Raw genomic sequence first — 21,833 nt, 5'->3', positions numbered from 1 at the left:
ACCTATCACCTTTTCGAGACTCGAAGTACAACTCATGTTTGTCGTGCAGCATTGCGCGAGCAATCACCGGTTTCCGCGATTGTTGTCCCAATGAAAGTCTGAACATATGTTTGCCAAGGGCCTCAGCCTCAATCAATAACCATGAAATGGTTCAGCATCCTGGATCAAGGTATCATTTGATGTTCAGGCGTTCACAGGCATCCTCGTTGCAAATACGAAGTAATGGTTGGAGGGAAATACTATAAATCAAGGCGTATGGACGGACCATCCCCCAACAGCTTCATTGTTTTGTCTCAAGACTCACAGTCTCCTCTTCCTTACCAAGTTACTATTGACTCTTGCCGTAATGCCGACTCCTCGATTCTTGCTGCTGGTTCTTGCCTCGCTTAAGTGGACATGTGTTGGGTCCACGTACATTTCGCAACGAGATAAAACCCCTGCCTCACCGTTCGACACCTATTCGCCGGCCTTCGAAGCCATCCTCGGACCGAATCCTCAGCTTTTGGTTGTTTTCAATGAAAGCAAACGACTGTTCTATGAAGGCGGCATATACCACCCTCCAACCGACTCCTATTTCGTCAATAGTGACCGCATCAATGTATCAGACAGCAGTGAAGCCGAACAATTTCTAGTTCGCGTCGGCGATGTGCACACCAAAAAGCCATCGTGGGAGATTCTCAATTTGACATCGATTTCCAATCCGATCTCTGGCGTCCGGTACCAAGGACAAGGCAAACCCTCGACTCATTCTGATATGCTTGCAATGGTGGCATGGGGCAATGCTCAGAATGATCCGCCTGGAGGATTGTACTCGATCAGTCCTTATCCGCCATACAAGGTGGCACCGCTCACCACTTCTCTTGGAGCCTATCACTACAACGCTCCTGACGATGTGACCGTGCTCCCTGATGGCACAATATACTTCACAGATCCAACGTACGGGTACCAGGAAGGTCTGCGTCCAGATCCTCTTTTACCGAACCAGATCTATCGGTATGACCCGGTCTCCAATACAACGCGCGTTGCTGCGGATGGATTTGGTAGACCCAATGGTATCACGTCTTCACCGGACGGATCTGTTCTCTATGTCGGAGATACAGGTGCTCGCGTCGGTGATGGCACGATCGATTACCAAGGCTCCAGGGCGACTTACGGACTTACCGTCAAGAACGTGTCCTCTGGTGCTGGCGGATCTGCCGGCCCATTCGTCACGGACAGGAGAGTCTTCACGATGCCCTACGACCTCGGTGCAAATGATGGGCTGAAGACCGATTTGGCGGGCAATGTGTGGGGACTGAGCCTCACGGGAGTGTATGTTTGGAATCCAAGCGGCGACTTGTTGGGACACATCGACGTTCCGACGGAGGATGGTGGGAACATGGGCTTTGGCCGACCGGGCGAGCTTTTTATCAATGGTGGAAATGTGCTGTATAGGGTGCTACTGAACGAGAGCGTGATTGGGACGGGAGTCTGGTTTGATTCTGACCCCGGTGCACCGTCGGCGGTGTCAAAGTGAAGGACGTGCTCCAGTTGGCGGTAAGATCAGAGAACGGTAACATCGCGACGTCTGGGTCTATAGTTACATCTTGTCCTTCCTCCCACGTACCCAAGCTGCGAACACCAAAATGAATAATGTTGAGTCTACGACATGAACTTGGCTCAGGTGATATGAGCACTAACGAGCACTTCCGCTTCCTTGGAAAAATGCAAAAGTGTCTCTCTCGTCAAGCGATATTCGCGAGCTATGCGGTGAATCAGCACAGGATCTCCAAGTATGGAGGACAGGTCCGCCACAATGTCCGCAAGGAACAGACAAGTGACCATTCACGGTCGAAAGGAATCATTCTCGATATGTGTACGGACTTCTCGACGACGTTGCATCTGTCTTCAAGCCACAAAACGCCCAACACCCACGTCGACGGGCTGATAAAGCAGGCATTGATGAACGTTTCCCTGAACAGGAACAGCTTGCTCACTTGGAACACGAAGCTACGGCTGACATCTGTACAGTCCTTGGCCGCACCGGCAATTGACCGCGGTATCACCGACCGACGACCCCGATCGACAAGAAACGACAAGCCGTGACAAGAGACACCACCAGCCGGGACAGAAGATTTGGGTGGAGAGCTTGACCGCACCAAGACATTGATGGTCTTCAAGCCCGCCGATCCTCGTCGGTCACACCCTCAATTGCCACCGACCGGTGGACCACACGCGCCTTACGCATGTTGCTTTTTCGTCTCCTCCCCTCCGTCAAAGACTTCACACCTTGCACCTCTCCGCTGCAAAGCACCCCGAGCCTAAGCCTCCCCAGGAATGGCGGGATGATCGAGCAGGGGGCGTGGGACCGGGGGGGTGCCAGTCTGTTTACTCCAGCACCTTTTCCCCGGTATTACTCGACAATGGCCTGACGTCGTCCATTGATGCGAATAAGCGACCGTGATGCCCCTCCAAAAGCTCAATCTCTTCTCTTTCTCTCGCGTATGAAAAAGCGCCGAGGTGCCCAACTGTTTCTGTCGCGACCCGAACTGTCGATCAACCACGTCGTTGCTCACTGAGATTCCTCCCGGGGGGTTTTTTCCAATTTTGGCTCACTCTCACTCCCACAGGCTCCTGTGCAGTGAACTTTCCCCCGATCAAAAGCGCCAGACGAGAAGTATATCTCTTGACTTTCAGAGCCTCATTGCACCTGTCCCCTCAACGTCGCGAAGAAACCGTCGACCAAGATGGCGAGCCCCGAGGTCAACAAGTCCAGAGTCGACGAGGCAGATCACCTATCCGATCGATCTCCCTCGACGGACGAAAAGCTCTACGAGGCCGGTGTTCCGGTCCCGGTCGTCCACATCCCAGATCCCGACGAGGGTTTGAGTGACGAAGAAAGGAAGAAGATTGTCAGTAGCCTCTGCTCACGGACATCCTCACCGTGGTCCTTTGGTGGCATTCGCAACCTAACACGGATGGTATCGCTAATATCAAAACGCTCTGTCTACAGGACCGGGCATTACTATGGAAGTTGGATCTGAAACTCCTCCCGTGGCTCACCCTTCTGTACCTCATTTCCTTCCTCGACCGAACCAACATCGGCAATGCGAAAATCGACGGTCTGCAAGAGGACCTGAACATGTCCGCCAACCAATACAACCTCACCCTGACCATCTTCTTCATATCGTACTCGATTTTTGAACCGTTGACTCAGGTGCTGTTGAAGCGTTTCAAGCCTTCGGTCTTCCTCCCCGTCATCATGTTCCTCTGGGGCATTTGCATGACTACCATGGGTCTGGTACACAATTTCTCCGGCCTCATGGCGGCACGTTGGTTCCTCGGTCTGACGGAGGCCGGTCTATTCCCTGGTAAGATTATAAATTCACCTCTTGCTCTATCTATGATCTGTCTGATTCCGCGGACGTTCTCTTCTGACGCCATGGTTTAGGTGTCAATTACTACTTGAGTTGCTGGTACAGGCGATCCGAGTTCGGTATTCGCGCCGCGATATTCTTCAGCGCCGCGGCTCTCGCCGGTTCGTTCGGTGGCCTGCTCGCTGCGGCCATTGTCAACATGGACGGCGTAGGCGGCAAGCCAGGTTGGGCGTGGATTTTCATCCTCGAAGGCCTTTTTACTGTCGTCATTGCAGTCATCAGCTTCTGGATGGTAAGTTTCTTCTTCCACTACCCAGCGAGCGACACTGTTTGCTCGATCAAGCACGCAATCATAGTGTGGAGGAGTCATTATTGTGATACATTTTTTGCCGGGTGATACTGTGATGATAACATTGATCTGCCCAGGTCCACGATTTCCCCGACGAGGCCAAATTTCTTTCCGAAGACGACCGTCGTCGAGTGATCCGCCGATTGAAGCTCGACCAGCAGTCCAGTGCCGAGCACGAGGAATTCAAACTCGACTACTTGTGGGCCACCTTGAAGGACTGGAAGACGTACACGGGGATGATAGTGTACATGGGTGCCGACGGCGCGCTGTACAGCTTTTCGCTCTTCTTGCCCACCATCATTTCGCAAATGGGTTACAAGAACGTCCACGCCCAACTTCTGAGTGTTCCGCCATACGCTGTCGCGGCCGTCGTGACCATCTTTATCGGCTTCTTGGCCGACAGGACCGGAAAGAGAGGTGAGTTAATGCTTTTGACCTATGTTTTTGTTTTTGTTTCGTTTTGTTTTGTTCTGTTGTAGTGATAGGATATGTGTTTTTTCCCCCCTGTTTCGCTCGTCATCTGGATCTGACATGTTGAGTCCCGCAGGCTACTGCAACATCGGGGTGGCAGTTTTCGGCATCATTGGGTTTTCTATGCTGTTGGGATCGGGCACGCCACACGTTCAATACGCAGGCACTTTTCTGGGCGCCATGGGGATCTATCCGTGCATAGCCAACACCATCACGTGGACCGCCAACAACGTCGAAGGCGTGTACAAACGTGGTATCACTTTAGGTTTTGTGATCGGATGGGGAAACCTGAACGGTAAGTTTTGTTTGGCCCGTGGTGTGCTGAAGAAGAAGCAGAAGAATGTGTATGGCTGACTCGCAGCGTGAAATTTCCCCAGGTATCGTCTCCTCCAACATCTACCGAGCCAAAGACAAGCCGCGGTTCAAGCCCGGCCACGGAGTCGTTCTCGGGTACGAGACGGTGTTCCTCTTCGGAGGCAGCATTCTTCAGCACGTCTTGCTCCGCAGGGAGAACGCCAAACGTCGCGCCGGAAAGCGTGATCACTGGATCCAAGGCAAGACCGAGGCCGAGATTGAGAAACTGGGAGACAAGAGGCCGGACTTTATGTATACTTTGTGAAAATGTCCCACTCACAGAGACATACCGTCCACGCTCACATATGCTCTCTCACACACCCACGCACGCACACACACGTCTCTCAACCATACTCCGTTCCTATGGTATATACAGCAAGTCATGTATATCAATCAATTCATGGTTGAGCCAATGTCTGTCCGTTTGTACAATCCATCCATCCGTCCATCCATCATCTCCAGCCCGCACCCAGCGGGACATGGATCATCAACGCCCCAATCTCCCCACCTACATACCTACATATACCTACCTAGTTACCAAAATCCAGAAGTAATTCGTCACATCATAAATCGTCAATCGATCGTAATACGGCTTCCAATCCAAAACCTCCAACAGCCCGGACCAAGCCTAAACGATTGCTGTATCACAAAAGAAAGACAGCTCTTTACGTGACTGAACCAGTTGCATGTGCCGTGATCATTCCGACTCACAAGTGAGGATACCTCAACCTCCCCTTTCCAAAAACGTAGCCAAACTTTCCAACTGCGCATTGAAAGATCGAACACGTTCCAACGTCCCACCGCGGTCAGAAATGCAACTGACTTCATTCACGACACTACGCAGCATAAACTCCATATCATCGTCTTCGCCGTCTGGTGTATTCTGGTCCAATTCGAGTTCCGCCCTCCTCGCAGCCTCGCTGAGATGCCATTTGCGTCGGGCCTCGGCTTCACTTTCCCAGTTGCGCTTTCGTACAGCGTCACATTTCAGAGCAATCCTTTCTCGCTCCTTGCGGACTTCGAGCCATTCCGCCTGTAACGCGGCTTTGTCTCTCCTGCTTTTGCGCACCCGTGCTTCAAGCGAGATTCTGTTCTCAAGTGCTTCGGACATGTCGAAGAGCTCGTCGTCGAGATCCCGACCGAACGCCTCGAGAGCGCTTCGTTTCGTCTTCAGCAGCTTTGAGCTTCGGTCTCGGTCGGAGGACAGGCGTTCAATCATGTTTTCAATCGTCTCACGACAGATTTGGGCCAAGACATCGACGGCATTGACGCGGCTTCGATCAGCGCTTATCGATGTGGTTCCGACCAGGCCGTCCTTTTCGCCGGGGTCATCATCTGCCTCTTCCTCCTCGGAAATAGTAGGTAATTTGGAAGTATTGATCAATCTATGCGTTAGGATGGGGAAGGTAGGCTTGGTATTCTTCTGTTGTTGTGGTCGATCTTGATCCTGCGTCTGGGAACTCTGCTTTCTTTCCTTTCTCGGGCCTCGCCTGAGAGGTGCTGGTGTTTCGGGCTCGACTGAACTTTCTGGAGCGTATGTGTTGTCTTCTTCCTCTTCAGCGGCCTCTTGGTGTGCAAGGTTACGGCGAGGAGAAGCTGGAGTTTCGTCTAGAGTTGGCACTTCGCGATGCGTTCTACTCGTATTCGGAGAAGGCTGCGCAAATAACGATGGCGTTGACGGTGGCATGGAAATTCCAACATGCGAGGGCTTATTAAATGTCAAGTTCTGGTCTGCCTGAGTCAGGCGGTGGGATCGTGTAGTCGACGGCCTCTTCTTTCGGACCAGATTGAGGGATCTGCGTTTTCGTCCAGCTTTCTTTGCTGGAAGGATAGGAGCGTGGTCATCTTGCGAGTGACTTTCTGTCGTCTCTTGAGCGGCATCTTTCGTGCCTTGGGGACGTGGGATTGCATAATCAGCATTCGAAATGTCCGCAACATCAAGCTCAATATGAGAGCCTTCCAGCTGTTGAGTGCTGACGTCGTCCTCTTCTGCTGGCAGCGCCGGGTCGAGGTCTGCGCCCGTAGCAGAGCTAATCAAAGATCTTTCCACGCTGAGCTGCTCTGTATCTACTCCCTCTGCGTACGTAGAAACGGTCCCAGCTTCGATTGCGGGGCTGTCTCTCCCAGGCTCCTCAAGCACAACTGGAGTAGAATCTGTATTTCCCTCTAGTAAGATGGACGGCCTCGTTCTCCGGCGAGATGTCCTTCTTGAAGCATTTGAGTTACTGGTCTTTGCGGATACTGCGAGGTCTGGTGCGTCATTTTCCTTTTCGGCGTCACGTCGCGGGACAAACAATGGAGAAACACTTCGTGGTCTCGGTACGAGGACTTCTCCTCGCACAGCCTCTGGAGGCTCATGTACTCCCCTATCTTCGGCTATCGGGAATGTCATGTTACGAGTTTGTCTCCTGGTAGTAGAACGTGTAGCCCCAAGCGTAGGGGTACTTGTTTCTTGAGCGGGCGTCTCTGTGGCTTGGGATATCCGCCTACGTTTGCTCGAGTGTTCGCTGCTTGCGCTTGCAGGCCCGCGCTGCCATTCAGTCCCACTGGGTGTTTGCCTAGAAGCCGGTGCTGTGGACGGTTCACGGCTCCTCCTCGAGGTCCTTGCAGGCGTGACTGAGGGCTGTCTCGATGCTGACTGTCTTGACTGAGGCGTCCTAGTGGTCGAGCGGCGCGAACGAGCTGAATTAGGAAAGGAGAGTCCGAAGTCGACATTGTCGATTTTCCGTGACCTAGAAGCGATTAGCATTTACTCTGCACGCATGCAGCTGCAGAGCACGTACGCAGCCCCTCGTTGTCGCATTTGTTGTCGCTCTTGTCGATCATTGTTAAATCCAAAGTCAAGACTGAAATCAGCCTTTGCGATGTTCCGAGCCCTGCCCTCAGTTAGCAACAGAGTCAACTGCTGTCCAGCCAGTAAACCAACCCAGCACCGCGCTGACGCATGAGCGCGCGATCCTGTCTTGTAGTGGAACTCATTTCTAGGCGACAGCAGCATAGTTTTGTCGCGGACTGATTTGGGATCTTGTGCTGTGTGGTGTCGAGCGTGGTTATGAGTTGGGCGTGATTGTGGTTGCGACGTTGAAGCCGACGCGTCGATCCGCGGGATGCACTTTTCGAGAGACGCGACTTCCAGCGCCCGAGGCCCCTAGTAACGAGAGTATCTTGAGGTACGAGTAACTCCGGACTCACAGCGACTGGCTGCTGGGTGTAAGTGTACAAAGCGGCATTAATCTGGGCCCGAAAAAGGGACCTACTTCACGGCGTTCTGACTCGTCTTGGCGTCCGGCGGCGCAGAAACGTCCGTCCTCCGTCCTTTGGTGCGGCTAATCCGCAGAAGATCTCTCAAGCAACGCGCCGAATTGCTGAAAGGTCCAGTCTGGGCAGCATGACCAAACTTGAAAATTCAGTGCCAGTATAAAGCCAACCGGCTGCTAATGGTGAAATGGGTTGGTTCTGGGGTCGATCCAACAGCCAAGATGATCCCGCGAAATCGCTGGACACAGACCTGAAGCAATTCCTCGACGAACAGCAACCGAGACCGTATGCGCCTCCCGAAGTCCCAAAGACTCCTGAGGCACCCGCTTCAAAGCCCGTGGAGCAGACTCTTCCAGATACAAACAAATCCTTCGAAGAGAGGCCTCTTCCCGCAGAATCGCTGTTCCAAGATGGCCGGTACAAAGATCTATGGAAAACTTACGTGCCTCAAAACGAAATGGCGGTAGCAACGAGCACACCGGTGGAAAGAGTCCTCGCGGCAAGAAAAGATAGGCGACAAACAATACACAAAGCGGCGTTGGAGAATTGCGCCTTCGAGGAAGAGATGCAACAGGAATGCTTCAAGACGGGCGACCTGTCCAAGCGGCTCAAGGGGAGGATAACCATGTGTCATCAGGAGACGAAGGCGTTCAACCGCTGCTATACGCTCCAGGCCAAGTTCTTGCAGGCACTTGGTTACATGACCAGTGCCACCAGTTCAGACGAGGATGAAGAAAAGATTCAAATGCATGCCGACAAGCTATACCATCGTATGATGGATTACGAGGCTGAAGTGGATGATGCAAAGCGCAATAACAGGCCCATTCCTCCTTTGTCGTCCCTGTTCAATCCAAAGAGGCCGGCACCAACTCTTGAACAGATGGCCCTTCCCAAGGCAATGGAGGAGAAGCTGAAAAAGCCACTGAGCGACTATCCGCCACATGAACGAGAATTGGTGGCTCGAGCGGCTCTGCAGGAAGCAAAGCTTACTGATCTCTACGCCGAAGATCTTTTCAGTTACACCGTTACGATGAATGAGGACCGGAAAGCTCGGCAAGCCTGGTTGTCAAGGACATTCGGCGAGGCCATTGGAAAGTTCTTGATCCCGGATCCTCCGAAAGACCCTTCGATCAAGTCTTGGAGTATAGACCAGCTCGAAAGGGATATTTGGCAAGAGGAGAAAAAGGACGTACCCGCAGCCGATAAAAAAACTTCGACGTCGTAAGGAAGAGGTATGCCATGCCATATTTCAGGTTCTTATGCAAGCAGTGACGATGCCTCCAAGTCGATTGCTGCAGAATCCGGACCCTCCAAAGACTACCCGACACAGTTTGGCTGGCACTGTGATCGGTGGTGTGTCGACCAACCTGGGTCTACCTTTGACGTAGAGGCCTGGCAACGCATTTCATTACTGAGGACGGGTGAGCTCAGCTCCCCTAGAGAACCGTGTTCCAAATGGACGGTGCCCTGCTTGGACTTCCTTGCGGGCCTTTGAGGGTGCGCTGACGATACACTTTATATCCCATACAAGAGCCAGAGATCTGTTGATGGAAACAAAATCCTATGGTTCCCCCACGCTTGACCAGTGTTCACCTCCCAGTTACCTTTGCTCCGGGACCGGCTCCGGTGGCATGCAAAAGTTATGGGATTAACAAGGGCAACCGGACAAGCGACGGAGAAAAAGCCTAATGCGCTATGACGGGGACATTTAGAGCAGGAATGACTCGGTGGTTTCAGACCGAATGAGGGTTCTCAGGATTCACATAGAAATCTATAACATGAGTGCTCTGTTTCCTTGAATTTGAGTAGGTCTGTAGTGTATATATAGGTAAACGTAAATGGTGGCTTATGCACCCTGGCAGACTGTGAATGCACCTAAGAGCCCACCTGGGAGACCACCTACTTGAACAGTGATAGCGTGACGGTTATATCCCCTCTCGGGCCTGGCGACGCCTATCTACCTACTACTGTACGTATCTATGCCGAAGAAGATTGAGCGCCGACTCTGGGGACGTTTGGGCTACGTTTAGCTTTGGGAACCCATGCGACTTTCACTCCTCACCTTCCACATATGTCGAGTGATCCCGTATGAGTGACGAAGTCCACCTTCGCATTAGGACGGAGGACTCTAGATTACCCACTTGCTTGCACCACAACTCATCAGCGCATCACTGTCATCAACTGATGCGCTCCCCGTACAGATACATGCACTTCCTCGTCTGTCGGGGGCGATCGCTAGAAGTGAGGTGGGGATATCGGTACGGTAGAGCTGCTTGAATGAGGCCTTTCAACCCCGCGACAATTCATCAGCAAGACTTGACATCAACTTGATCCCTTTCTATTCAACGCTCTTCCTGTACGACATTGCTCCTTGGTCTGATAATTTTTCTCTTCCCTGAACGAGATACTTGGAGACAGCTGCGCTTCTCGATCTGTGGACGGGCATCGCACGGTGGAACCGTCCGTGACATCGTCCAGCCTCCGAATGAGCAGAAACAGATCCCCAGCAAAAGTCATAGGTTAGAGCCACGCGGCTGAAGCAACCTTCAACAAAACCTGGGGCGCCTGGATATACTGGACTCTCACCTGGCCATGGGTATATTCAGACGCCACAGCGAGAAAGACGACCCCGAAGATGTATCGCCACCTTCTTCAGAGCACCTGATTATGGCAATCGAACAGGAAGCGCCTCTATTACACCTCCCGTCTGAGATACTACATACAGTATGCTGTTTCCTCCCCTACCAATCTTTGGTTTCCCTCAGTCGGACCTGTCAACAGTTACGTGCCATTGCACTTAAGGATTCACTCTGGGAATCTATCTTAAGATCTCATATACCACCAGAGGACTTTCCGCGCGATCCATACCCATCGCCTTCATATCGCGAACTCTTCATCACTCATCATCCGTACTGGTTCATCCCTAAAAGCAAGATATGGATATCAGATGATCCCCACACTGGCAAAGTGATGATCGCCAGGTACGATCCCAGACGAGGTTGTATCGAGGGGTATCGCTTGTTAGCAGACAGGAATCCTTCAGTGGGAATGCTATGGCTATTCAAGCCAAGCGTGGTAATTCATAACTTCAATCCCAAGGTGCATTTATGGGTGGATGACCCTGTCATCAAGATCCCTCATGGTCTAGTCCCAATCAATGCACGGCAGGGGTGGTTGAAGACGGAGATTAGGATGATGGTCGGTCCAGAGCGTCGGCACACATCAGCTTCGCTGTCTCTTTGCCGCGATATCCCAGAACGACTCCAAGACAAAAGCATGAGTCTCTGGCCGCCTCGCACGATTCCGAACATGCCCCGAGTACGCGCTGAAAGCGTCGACAATTTCAAGGGTTCTGGCCACAAACCCCAGGCGTGGGATGAAATCTCGCAGACCACATTCCGGTTGCGTCATTGGTCACAATTCAGCATCGGGATGTCGCAATATGGAGTCAGGGTAGGAGAGCAAGTGAGTACCTGGACCACATTGGATCCCTCGCTGTACACTCCTACAGCGGACAAGCCGTACCAAGGCATTTTCGTGGGTGATTACGCCGGCCATGGCTGTGAATTTCTCTTGGTCATGCAGACTGAAAAGAGTCGTGGTTCTGATCCACCAAAGAAACCGCACCCATTATCGATTAAACAGACAACACAACACGACAGTGAGGACGGCTCTGGCGATGATGGCGATGAGAGTTGGGAAGATTTGGGCCAACCTGAAGCGGCATCGAGTGGCACTGAATGGAAGGACCATGACATTCACCAGGGTGCAATTGAAGCAGTGAAGTTGACTGGTGATCCAAACGTACCTCGGGGTGAATACACATTCATCGCGGATGACATTGGCCCTGCAGGACTGATCAGAATCGCCATCGAGCCACCATTTCCAGGGGCGAGGGTCGTGAGAAGCCGTGGACATGTTGCCGCGCGCGGATTTGTTAATGGTGGGTTTCCCTCCTGGAGATTTGGCGACAATGTCCTAATGCTGACCTGTGACAGATGAGTTCATTCCCTCGCAACTGATTATGATCAACTTCAACAGGCTGGCTCAATATTGGGAGCCATTTGGGCATATTTCGTTTTACGAAAGGGTCGATATCGACCGGCTGATGGACGACACATTTAGACCCAGGAGACAGGACCAATCTGATTACATAGCGACTGTCAAGTGCTAGTCTCGCAAGAGATCCGACCAGGAGACATAGGGCATCTATTCACGATCCTTAAGATATGGCCAGGGTCCTGGCTCGACACACAAACTGGATAATTTGAAAGCCCTGGAGCATTCCTTTTCGCCGCGGCCCTCCAGCTAAAAAGATATTCAGAGATGGGATTCAAGGGCGCAGCCCTTTAGATAAAACTCCTACCGCAAATCCAGCAGTGTCTGTCCTAACTCCTCGTGATGCATCAAGTATGTACAGTCCACAGACCATTCCTGCAGACAAATCTTCTCATCTCCTTCGCTCGAAGAAGCCACTGCTTCCCATGATGGCCACGGACTGATCCATGACCCATTCGCCAACGCCTAGATACCGGTCGACCCAAGTTTGTATTTCTTTGTTCTCGCCGATAGAGGAGGCCTTGACACTGGTTGGTCTGAGGGTTAGTTAGTCTGGAAGACGACGACCGAACGCTGCAAATTTTGAGCGATGAGAGGCCACGAGGACGTACGTGAGACCAGTGCTTCTCTTGACTCCGGCCAGGAAGGCTGAGAAGAGGACCGCATCGAAGGCGTAGTGAGTCAGGCGACCTAGCTGTAGCGTTGATTTCGGTCACCGAGATGTTGTACAAAATGCGCCGGGGGACTTACAACCATGGCGAATATGATGACTAGTGTGACAATGTTGATCAGGGTCGCGAAGAGGATTTAGCACGAGCTACGGAGTATACGCAGGGTAATGCGAAAGAAGGAGGTTTCTGTCTTGCCTGGTCGCATGTGCTCATTGCCTAGCGATGTTGCAGTCCCAAGCTTCCTGGGGCCTGGATAGGCTTATTCGGCTCAAAGTTGTTGCGGGCCGATTATGGATGGGCTCGCCGCTTACTGACGCTTATCTTATCGCAGCTGCGCTTTGTAACATGAGCCTCGTACGAGGTGCCAGGAGGTATTATTTTAACGTACAATAGCCTATGTACAGTACTGGAATGGTGCGGGGCAGGTCGATAGATGATCAAATGCTGTGACAGCACCTGAAGCAAAACCCCCACCACGACGGCCATGCTGGATGCCCTCTGAGGTGGCATATGCTCAGATTAGTTGGTTGAGATTCTCCGTCTGGACTCGTCGCATTGTCCAATTTACTGGTGCTCTAATCCACTCCCCATCGTTTTAATCGCGGCGTCGCTGACCGACGTGCATTCATTCGTTGCACCTTCAGTTTGAGGGTCTCTTAGGCTCGGCTTCAAAGCTACTTGGAAGCTCTTTTTCAGGCCTAAAAGCAAGATAAGCGTGACGTTGGTACTCCATCCAACACGACATTTTTATTCTAGCAGATCCTCAACATTGCTTTTTTCCCAGTCTGGTGATAGTAGAGACTCCTGCCCGGTCTCTCGTCGCCTTGAAACATTGCTTCTCCCATCGACACAAACGTGGTGAAAAGATTTTCCAGTGGTAAGGACTCTTTGCTGTTTACAGTCGCTTGCAGTTACTCACCAGGACTTATTATTAGGCCTGCACCGGACATCATTACCGCCTAATTGATACATCTCCGCGTCTGCCGCCCTCTCCCCTCAGCTGCTCTACCAGATCAACTATCCCGAAGAACAAGAGACATACAGGCAAAATGGGTGACGCTTTGGACCATCTCGCCAACCGGACCAAGTTGGAATGGGGTTGCAACCTCAATATCAACTATCAGCCCAAAAAGAACCACCGCAGAACGAGCATCATCTGCACCATCGGTTCGTGGCGGCAGGACTCAGGGAGACATGGACATATTGGGTTGACAAATTGCCTCTAGGTCCCAAGACCAATTCTGCTGAGAAGATCACGATGTTGAGAAAGGGTATGTTAGCAGCTGCACGTGGAACCATCATTGTACTGAGTTCATTGCAGCTGGTCTTAATGTGGTCCGGATGAACTTCTCCCATGGCTCATACGAGGTTTGCGCCTTTCACTCCAGTCTCAGAGAATATACTGACCTTTCGTAGTACCATCAATCCGTCATTGACAACGCACGACAATCGGCCAAGGACTACGAGGGCCGTCCCGTCGCCATTGCCCTCGATACGGTCAGTTGCTCGATTCACGATACTCACGAGAGGCACTTGACTTACAATGTACAATAGAAAGGACCCGAGATCCGGACCGGAAACACGCCAGGAGACAAGGATATTCCGATCAAGGCTGGCCTTGAACTGAACATTACTACCGATGACCAATATGCTACTGCCAGCGACGATAAGAATCTGTGAGTGTCAAGAAGATCAGCCGAGCGACTCCGACTGACGAAGAGTTAGCTACGTCGACTACAAGAACATCACCAAGGTGATTGACTCTGGCAAGTTGATCTATGTGGACGATGGCATCCAGTCATTTGAAGTCATCAACATCGTCGACGACAAGACAGTCCGTGTGCGTGCACTCAATGACGGACAGATCTCGTCCCGCAAGGGTGTCAATCTGCCCGGCACCGACGTTGACCTACCCGCGCTTTCGGAAAAGGATATTGCCGACCTTCAATTTGGTGTCAAGAACAAGGTCGATATGGTCTTCGCTTCTTTCATCCGTAGAGGTGAGGATATCAAGCATATCCGCAAAATTCTTGGCGAAGCCGGCAAGGAGATCCAGATCATCGCAAAGATCGAAAATCAGCAAGGCATGAACAACTTCGACGAAATCCTCGAGGAGACGGACGGTGTCATGGTTGCACGTGGCGACTTGGGCATTGAGATTCCTGCCGCGAAAGTCTTCATCGCCCAAAAGATGATGATTGCCAAGTGCAACATGAAGGGCAAACCCGTCATTTGTGCAACTCAAATGTTGGAGTCTATGACGAACAACCCCCGACCAACTCGTGCTGAAGTCTCGGATGTTGCCAACGCTGTTCTTGATGGTGCTGATTGTGTGATGTTGTCCGGTGAGACTGCCAAAGGCAGCTATCCCAAGGAAGCTGTGGCAATGATGCACGAGACCTGCCTGTTGGCGGAGGTTGCCATCCCCTATGCCAATGTGTTTGATGAGCTGAGGACCACCTGTCCTCGACCTATTGATACTGTGGAGTCAATTGCAATTTCTGCTGTTGGAGCAAGTATGGAATTGAATGCTGGTGCAATCCTTGTTCTCACCACCAGGTAAGCATACTGATCCTACGGAATTGTGTGTGTTATACTGACCCAAACAGTGGACACTCCGCCCGGCTGCTGTCGAAGTACCGTCCAGTGTGCCCCATTATCATGGTCACGCGCAATGCCGCTGCCTCTCGATATGCCCACCTCTATAGAGGAGTGTACCCATTCTTGTTCCCCGAGCAAAAGCCAGACTTCAGCGGTGTAGATTGGCAACAGGACGTCGACAAGCGTCTCAAATGGGGCATTGCAAAGGCCATCAAACTCGGCGTCCTCAGCCAAGGCGACAGCGTGGTGTGTGTTCAAGGATGGAGAGGTGGCCAGGGCCATACCAACACCATCCGTGTCGTGCCTGCGGAAGAGAATCTGGGTCTTATTGAGTGACTCGCCGCCGGCGAGTTTTTCAACACGCCAACGAGATCCCAAAAGTTCTTTGATGGCCCTTCACCGCCACAATCGCCGGAACCCCCGCAATCTCCGAGCCGTAAATGGATTGAGCGCGACCTACACCGGCGACAAATGAGTCTGGGATAGAAGTTTATGCTTGCAAGGGCGTTGCAGGCCGTGCCACAGTATGAAGATGGACGGGACAAGCGTTATTGTTACTTCCAGACATGAAGGGTGCAAGTAGTAGTTCACTATGAAATTGCATATTATCGGTATTCGAAAAGTCTCCTCCAAATCACTGCTGATGTCCACAAGCGCATGAGGCATCGCCGTCAACGCGAGTATAGCGAGCCAGCGATTAGTCCTTCCCTAATCACCGCACCTGGGAAGAGTAGCTGTGTCAATAGCATAGTTGCGGCGATAATTCTTGCTCATAGTAGTCACGCAGAGTATCCAACGAGCCAATTCAAAGCATTTCACTTTTCAGGGGCTGCATACAACGACCTTCAGTAGGTGCCGTATTCGGTGATCTATTTTGGTAAAGGGAGAGTTCAGACATGTGCGACTCTCTTCCCACGCATTGGCCCCAAAAGCCACCGCCAATGGGCAGCCACTAAGCGCTGTCAAGCGGTGGCTAACAAGCTAAGTACACAACCCCGTACTTTGACTGGTGTTGAGATGACGCCAACGTGTAAATGCTTGATTTTGGAGCGTGGTGAGTGTGCCCGATGGTTGGGTCTTTTGGGTCCCAGAGACAGAGACTCTGAGACTCTGGGTCTTTAACTCCTTGGGTTCTTTGGCGACAATAATAGGCGAACTATAGGGATATTCGCAGGGGTGGTTCTGGTTTTGTTTAGCTGGCATGGGATGGATTACCGACAGTGACAAAGGATCCTCCTGCGTAAAACTGGGGGCGCAATCAGCACCTCGTGTCTCAGACTCCCAGGCCTAATGCCGTACTCCTGCTCACCCTCAATTTCCGTTTCACCGTCAGCCTGACTGGATATTTCTCGATTTACTCTGTGTTACTTGACGAACCCCGTGCTTAGCCGAATCTGGAAACTTGTACACTTGGCCGTTGCTCCAGTTGGCACGCATTCTACGAACTGGATTGTGACCACTCTCCTTCCCTTCTCGCCCATTCCTTTACTCTAGCTTGTCCTCCAAGTCTGCGCTGCGAACTCCTGCGCCCACCGTCGTGCAATCTGAAGGGACACACTGCCAATACCTAAGCCGCTCCGCAGACGTAGCTTACACTCCATGGCGACGGAGAGTGCTCCTGCGCCGGGCAGGCCGAAGGCGCCGGGATTCGCGGACTCGTTCTGGTCCTCAGACTATGCAGGTGGTCTGGGGGTACTGTTCCAGAAACTCCAGCAAGGCGTCATCGAGAATAACCAGATCCTGACAATTGCAAGCATGAGAGCAGAGGCGGAAGAGTTTTACAGTGATCGGTTAGGAGATATTGCGCCTTCTGTGGATCGGATGACGGGTGGCTTCGCACGAGATGACGGCGCAAGCGTTCGAAAGGTACAACTGGGCATCGTGCACGTTGTGAGCTCTGGCTGACCTTCACAGGCTTTCGAAGGGGTCCGAAGTGAGATGGTAGAAGCCACCAAGAACCACAAGAAGATCGCCGATAACATTCGCGAACTGGTAGTCAACCCTTTCTCCAGATGGTGCGATGCGCACGCAACGAGGATAGCGAATTCGCAGGAAGATCTACAGTCCAAAATCAAGGCACATGACAGACAGGCGGACTTGGTCAAAAAGCTGCGGAGTCAGTACTTCAACAAATGCAGGTTGGTGGAGGATCTCGAAGAGGAGAACAAGTTGGCATTTCAAGATCGTGCAACCGGCAGTCCCAAACCACAGAGCCCGCCGCCACCGAAGATAGTCCTTCCCGAAGACGAACTCGATGAGATCCCCGTTGAGATTGGAGATGAAACATACTCGCCAGATCGGCTGAAGACTTTGCTTACCGACATGCTTGAGAAGATCCCCCTTGGAGAATTTAAGGTACCCATACTGGGGGTCTATCAGAATGTATCTGCCGGTACGGACATCGTTGACTACATCCAGAAGCACATGAAAGCTTCAAGCGTGGGATATGCGGAAAAGATTGGTCAAGACCTGGTAGATCGTGGATTCCTGCGGCTGATTGGCAACATGGGAAACACATTCGCCAACAGTTCGCGAATGAAGTATCAGTGGAAGACAAGAGTGTTCCAGATCACTGGGGTGCCGGAGAAGAAGAAGCCTCTCGGCAGGTCGATAACGGGATCATCGCAAGACGGTATCCTCGAATCACCCACCATCGGCAACATCACGGAAGCCATACAAGGATGGAATCCGTTAAACAACCCTCATCCTAATGAGACTCCGGCTGAGCGGCTAAAGCGTGAAGCAAAGGAAGCAGATGAGAAGTACAAGGCGGCTGTACGCAAGCTCGATCTACTACGATGCAACCTGGAGGAGTCGATGATGGACCATTTGAAGTTTCTTGAACGATGCGAGACCGACAGGTTGAGAGCAATCAAGTCGGTTATCTTGGATTTCTCGGGTGCTATTAGCAATAGCATTCCTTCCTTCCAGAGTCAAGTCGACCATATGATGCTCTACCAGGAGACAATACAGCCATTGGGAGACTTAAGGTACTTGCTTGAGAATTACAGAACAGGAGCTTTTGTGCCAAAAGTGGTGCCATATGAGAACTACTATGGCAGCGTTGAAGACCAAACATTCGGCGTCGATCTAGAAGCGAGAGCAAGGGCGGACAGGAAGAGGGTCCCAATCATTGTGACTTCGATACTGACATTTCTGGATAGCCACTATCCAGATCTGGAGGGCGATGAAGCACGGAGAAACGTTTGGCTGGTGGATGTTCCGCTGGCAGCGACGCATCATCTAAGAAACCAGATAAATAATGGTGCTCCAGTGCCCAGAGAGATCCTCGAGAAGTACGAAGTACCCATTGTCGCCAGTGTGCTCAAACTGTACCTCCTTGAATTGCCTGGTAAGTCAGTGTTGCGCGTTCGAAGACGTACATCTAACCACCGACAGATTCACTTGTCTCATCCCAAGTTTATGACATTATCAAGACTATATACGCTACAACCTCCGATGCCGCACCAAATCCAATCTCGACTGATGCGGTGGACTCGGCACCGCGGATCAAGGTTCTACAATCCACACTCGGCCAGCTTCGTCTCAATAATATCGCTACACTCGATGCTCTTGCCACACATTTCACACGACTAATTGACCTCACTTCTGCTGACGAAGCCTACGTTACCGCCCTTGCTCAATCCCTGGCTCCTTGTATACTTCGTCCAAGAACTGAGAGTTCGCTTACCTTGGAAGAACGACATGCGTATCGCCTAATTCGAGACTTGTTCGACCACAAAGAAGCCATCTTTGGCGAACTCAAGCGCCAATCTTCTACAAGTATGTCAACCCGCCAAAGAGTCGTCAGCACGAACGATGAGCGATCAAGAAGAGCAAATATGGAAGAGCGAGCACGGGCCATCACTGAACAACGACAACGAGACAAGAGCCCTGGCCCCGCGAATCGCCATAGACGGGACAAGAGTACCGATGGCAGCCTTGGACGTTTTCCCGTCGTTGCTAGCCCAAGGCCTGATCATGGACGAAGTGTAAGCGGCATCGGTCTACCCTCGAAACGGGCAAGCCTAGAGGTTCCTGGTAGTAATGAGAGCTCGCCGGTTCAAGCTCGAACCCAGAATCAGTCCGCGGTGGATAGGAACTCAGTGTCCATTGCCCAACCGAACGCAGGCATAAACGGTCAGGGCCGCAAACCGGAAGAAGCATCACCAGATATCTTGAATTTGCCGAGCACATTTTCAGGTGGCGGCCCGGGACCGCACATTCCGCCGCCGTTAGATGATGACAGCCAGGACTCGGATTCCGGGCCCCAGCCAACGCCGAAAGATGCAGATGGAGGGTCAAGGGTAGGTAGCCTGAAAAGAACTGCCGGGGGCAGTGGACGAAAACCAGTCGGAGGAGGAGGAAGTCTGAGTAGACGGAGCTACCAGGCCTATGAGGGTCATCCAGGCCAAAATCAGAGCCAGGGAGTCCAATTGACGGACAGGCCCATGGACGACTTCTCATGAGCTCATGGAAAGGACATTTTCCCGACCGACAGCATTAGGGACTACATGATACCCAAGTCGAACAGCAACCGGACTGCGCCTCTCTGAAAGGTGCACTCGGGCTGTATCGTGCGGCATTGTACCCTCGTACCTACAATGAGAAACGCAGCCAACGATATTTACTATAGAAGATGTACGAGTATTGAAAGTTGATGGGCATTTACAAGATTGCCTTTGCCGCACATTGTCTATACGAGGAAATGTATCCTTCGCCCCACTCAGAAGGAGTGGTGGGTAGCATACCCGAATATGGTTCCTTCCGTCTACCCATGGAAGCTTCAAGCGCAAGGAGGTGAAAGGTCAAAAGGGGACATCTGGCTGGTGATTGAAGTGTCGGTGTGAGTAGTAGCAGTTCATGGCTGCGGCAAGGAGGCCGTTATGCTCAGCCTCGTCATTGTCACGTGATATAAATGCTGGCGCAAGGCTGAGGTGCAGGTGGCAGCTGCGGAGAGCAGCAGGTGGGCTTTATCTGTGGCCTTGCACCCTCTGAACTTCCTACAAAACACCATCCTCCTATCACTCACTACAGCCATGCGTCTACTCCGGCTCAGCGCTCTAGCGCTCGCCGCCGGAAGTGCTCATGGATACCTCGATACTTCACCCTTCTTTATGTTCTCGACGTCAGAGTAAGAACTCGATGCCCTGGCAGTAGCCATACCTCTGAGAGCCACGTAGAGTAGCTAACAGCGATTGTGTAGGCTCTTGAACCCAGATTCGCAACTACAATCTGCCAGCAACCTTGTTTCAAATGTGGCCGTCTCCCTGTCCACATGCCCTTCAGATTACTACATCCTCGTCACGCAGTCCGGCGTGAGTAGCCACGATTATGAATCTATAAAGAACACGCCTGTCCTGGCCCAGGCACTGTCAGGACACTCTGCGAGAGGCATCAGAAGCAGCATGGTCGTGCCTGATGTCACCGGCAGCATCGACTCGTCGAGCTGGACAGACCTGCTACGATCGAAATGTGGCGTGCAAGTTACCGAGATCGACGGCTCAAAGGGTGCTATTCCTGCGACAATTCCTTCTGCACCGCGACTGCTCAAAGTCACACTCCCCAAGCCGTCCAGCCAAAGGCAGACCGATCTAGCGCACAACGATGCTTTCTTCGCCTCTGTTCTTGATATGCTGCCTACCCAGAGCTATACGGTCTTGTACACCACGACGAGGGCCGGGGCCGTCGAAGTGGTTGAGTCAGTGGAGTATGACGTGGAATCGCAGCTCCAGGAAAGCTTGCACATTGACTTGAAGAGGGATTTGGGCCTGGTCGTTCGTGCTGGAAACGGTACGAAGAACAACCAGACCATGATCGATGGGCCGTTGTTTGATAAGTACCAGTTCTTTACGCCTGGTAAGTCTACAGCCTGATGTGGAGTGCGATCTGTCAGGAGCACCCAGCTAATCATGCTTAGGTATCTTCATGGGTCTTCTTGTATCGTTCCTACTATTTTCGATCCTATACGTGGGCGTGTCGGCATTGGCCTCGTTACAGGTTACCTATGCTGCTTTCGACAAGGAGATGGGTCAATTGGCGGCGAAGAAGCAACAGTGATCAAGATGTGTGGACTGATAATTATTAGGATGCGAACGTGCCCTGGTAGCAGTGCTTTGGTGCTTACTTAGAGGCGGCTGCTGTGAATAGTAATGCTCAATTTCACGAATGTTTCGAGCTTTGGGCCTTCATTTCCCGCCTGTTTGTGTTGATGCTGTTGACCCTGAATCTGGAGACGGAAGGAGTCAGATTGTTCTCAGTGGTGAGTTTTCCGACACTCAACCTCCTCCATCCTTGTTTTTGGTCATGTAAGTCTGGCGTAATGGCTGACCAGGGAAGCTACCCTCCTGGATCGAACATGCCATGTCGAACGATTTAGCTCTGCGGCAACGATACAATGATCCCGAGCATGATTCGCATCCGTAGCTCCAGAGCCCTTGCGTCAGTTTCCGAGTTCACCAGTCGTCTGGTCAGTGTCAGTGAAGCCATGTTCTGAGCTTCATCTTCAGACTCACTCAGGACTTGATGCTCGTTACTTTCTAAGGGCTGGATCCTTTGATATGACCGCTTCACTCGCGCTTCACCTTCACTTCGATTTGGCGAGCGTTCCTGAGTTCTCTACTCGCCTTCACTGTTTTTTTGCACCCCAAATCTCTCCCCTCCTAGCTATTCTAGGGTTCTTTTGTCACCTCTTTTCCTCCAACCCTCTCGTCT

General features: G+C 51.9%; 9 protein-coding genes across 9 annotated transcripts; 7 read left to right on the top strand and 2 right to left on the bottom strand.

The window, feature by feature from the left end:
* Positions 1 to 346: 346 nt before the first annotated feature.
* On the top strand, positions 347 to 1,516 carry PV08_04607 (uncharacterized protein; the record flags this gene model as incomplete). Its single annotated transcript, XM_016378952.1, has 1 exon — positions 347 to 1,516. One exon carries the CDS (start codon positions 347 to 349, stop codon positions 1,514 to 1,516), a length of 1,170 nt encoding a protein of 389 aa, XP_016237629.1.
* Positions 1,517 to 2,726: 1,210 nt separating this feature from the next.
* PV08_04606 (uncharacterized protein) lies at positions 2,727 to 4,795 on the top strand (the record flags this gene model as incomplete). The annotated part of the gene is made up of 6 exons (XM_016378951.1): positions 2,727 to 2,891; positions 2,993 to 3,350; positions 3,431 to 3,648; positions 3,783 to 4,122; positions 4,253 to 4,471; positions 4,554 to 4,795. 6 exons carry the CDS (start codon positions 2,727 to 2,729, stop codon positions 4,793 to 4,795), a joined length of 1,542 nt encoding a protein of 513 aa, XP_016237628.1.
* A 459-nt stretch (positions 4,796 to 5,254) lies between these two features.
* On the bottom strand, positions 5,255 to 7,509 carry PV08_04605 (uncharacterized protein; the record flags this gene model as incomplete). Its single annotated transcript, XM_016378950.1, has 3 exons — positions 5,255 to 7,262; positions 7,314 to 7,406; positions 7,457 to 7,509. 3 exons carry the CDS (start codon positions 7,507 to 7,509, stop codon positions 5,255 to 5,257), a joined length of 2,154 nt encoding a protein of 717 aa, XP_016237627.1.
* A 466-nt stretch (positions 7,510 to 7,975) lies between these two features.
* PV08_04604 (uncharacterized protein) lies at positions 7,976 to 9,013 on the top strand (the record flags this gene model as incomplete). The annotated part of the gene is made up of 1 exon (XM_016378949.1): positions 7,976 to 9,013. The coding sequence occupies one exon, from the start codon at positions 7,976 to 7,978 to the stop codon at positions 9,011 to 9,013; it is 1,038 nt and encodes a 345-aa protein (XP_016237626.1).
* A 1,367-nt stretch (positions 9,014 to 10,380) lies between these two features.
* PV08_04603 (uncharacterized protein) lies at positions 10,381 to 11,962 on the top strand (the record flags this gene model as incomplete). The annotated part of the gene is made up of 2 exons (XM_016378948.1): positions 10,381 to 11,731; positions 11,787 to 11,962. The coding sequence occupies 2 exons, from the start codon at positions 10,381 to 10,383 to the stop codon at positions 11,960 to 11,962; spliced, it is 1,527 nt and encodes a 508-aa protein (XP_016237625.1).
* A 276-nt stretch (positions 11,963 to 12,238) lies between these two features.
* Positions 12,239 to 12,603, bottom strand: PV08_04602 (uncharacterized protein; the record flags this gene model as incomplete). The annotated part of the gene is made up of 3 exons (XM_016378947.1): positions 12,239 to 12,383; positions 12,459 to 12,541; positions 12,598 to 12,603. The coding sequence occupies 3 exons, from the start codon at positions 12,601 to 12,603 to the stop codon at positions 12,239 to 12,241; spliced, it is 234 nt and encodes a 77-aa protein (XP_016237624.1).
* Positions 12,604 to 13,567: 964 nt separating this feature from the next.
* PV08_04601 (pyruvate kinase) lies at positions 13,568 to 15,455 on the top strand (the record flags this gene model as incomplete). The annotated part of the gene is made up of 7 exons (XM_016378946.1): positions 13,568 to 13,685; positions 13,745 to 13,789; positions 13,840 to 13,886; positions 13,935 to 14,015; positions 14,073 to 14,194; positions 14,244 to 15,077; positions 15,128 to 15,455. 7 exons carry the CDS (start codon positions 13,568 to 13,570, stop codon positions 15,453 to 15,455), a joined length of 1,575 nt encoding a protein of 524 aa, XP_016237623.1.
* A 1,263-nt stretch (positions 15,456 to 16,718) lies between these two features.
* On the top strand, positions 16,719 to 19,588 carry PV08_04600 (uncharacterized protein; the record flags this gene model as incomplete). The annotated part of the gene is made up of 3 exons (XM_016378945.1): positions 16,719 to 16,985; positions 17,034 to 18,471; positions 18,519 to 19,588. 3 exons carry the CDS (start codon positions 16,719 to 16,721, stop codon positions 19,586 to 19,588), a joined length of 2,775 nt encoding a protein of 924 aa, XP_016237622.1.
* Positions 19,589 to 20,158: 570 nt separating this feature from the next.
* On the top strand, positions 20,159 to 21,179 carry PV08_04599 (uncharacterized protein; the record flags this gene model as incomplete). The annotated part of the gene is made up of 3 exons (XM_016378944.1): positions 20,159 to 20,253; positions 20,326 to 20,978; positions 21,040 to 21,179. 3 exons carry the CDS (start codon positions 20,159 to 20,161, stop codon positions 21,177 to 21,179), a joined length of 888 nt encoding a protein of 295 aa, XP_016237621.1.
* Positions 21,180 to 21,833: the final 654 nt, after the last annotated feature.

This window comes from Exophiala spinifera (assembly GCF_000836115.1).
Source record: "Exophiala spinifera strain CBS 89968 unplaced genomic scaffold supercont1.3, whole genome shotgun sequence".
Classification (NCBI taxonomy): Eukaryota; Fungi; Ascomycota; class Eurotiomycetes; order Chaetothyriales; family Herpotrichiellaceae; genus Exophiala; species Exophiala spinifera.
The sequence above is the reverse complement of the archived record's forward strand: the minus strand, read 5'-3'. Positions and strand labels throughout refer to the sequence as shown.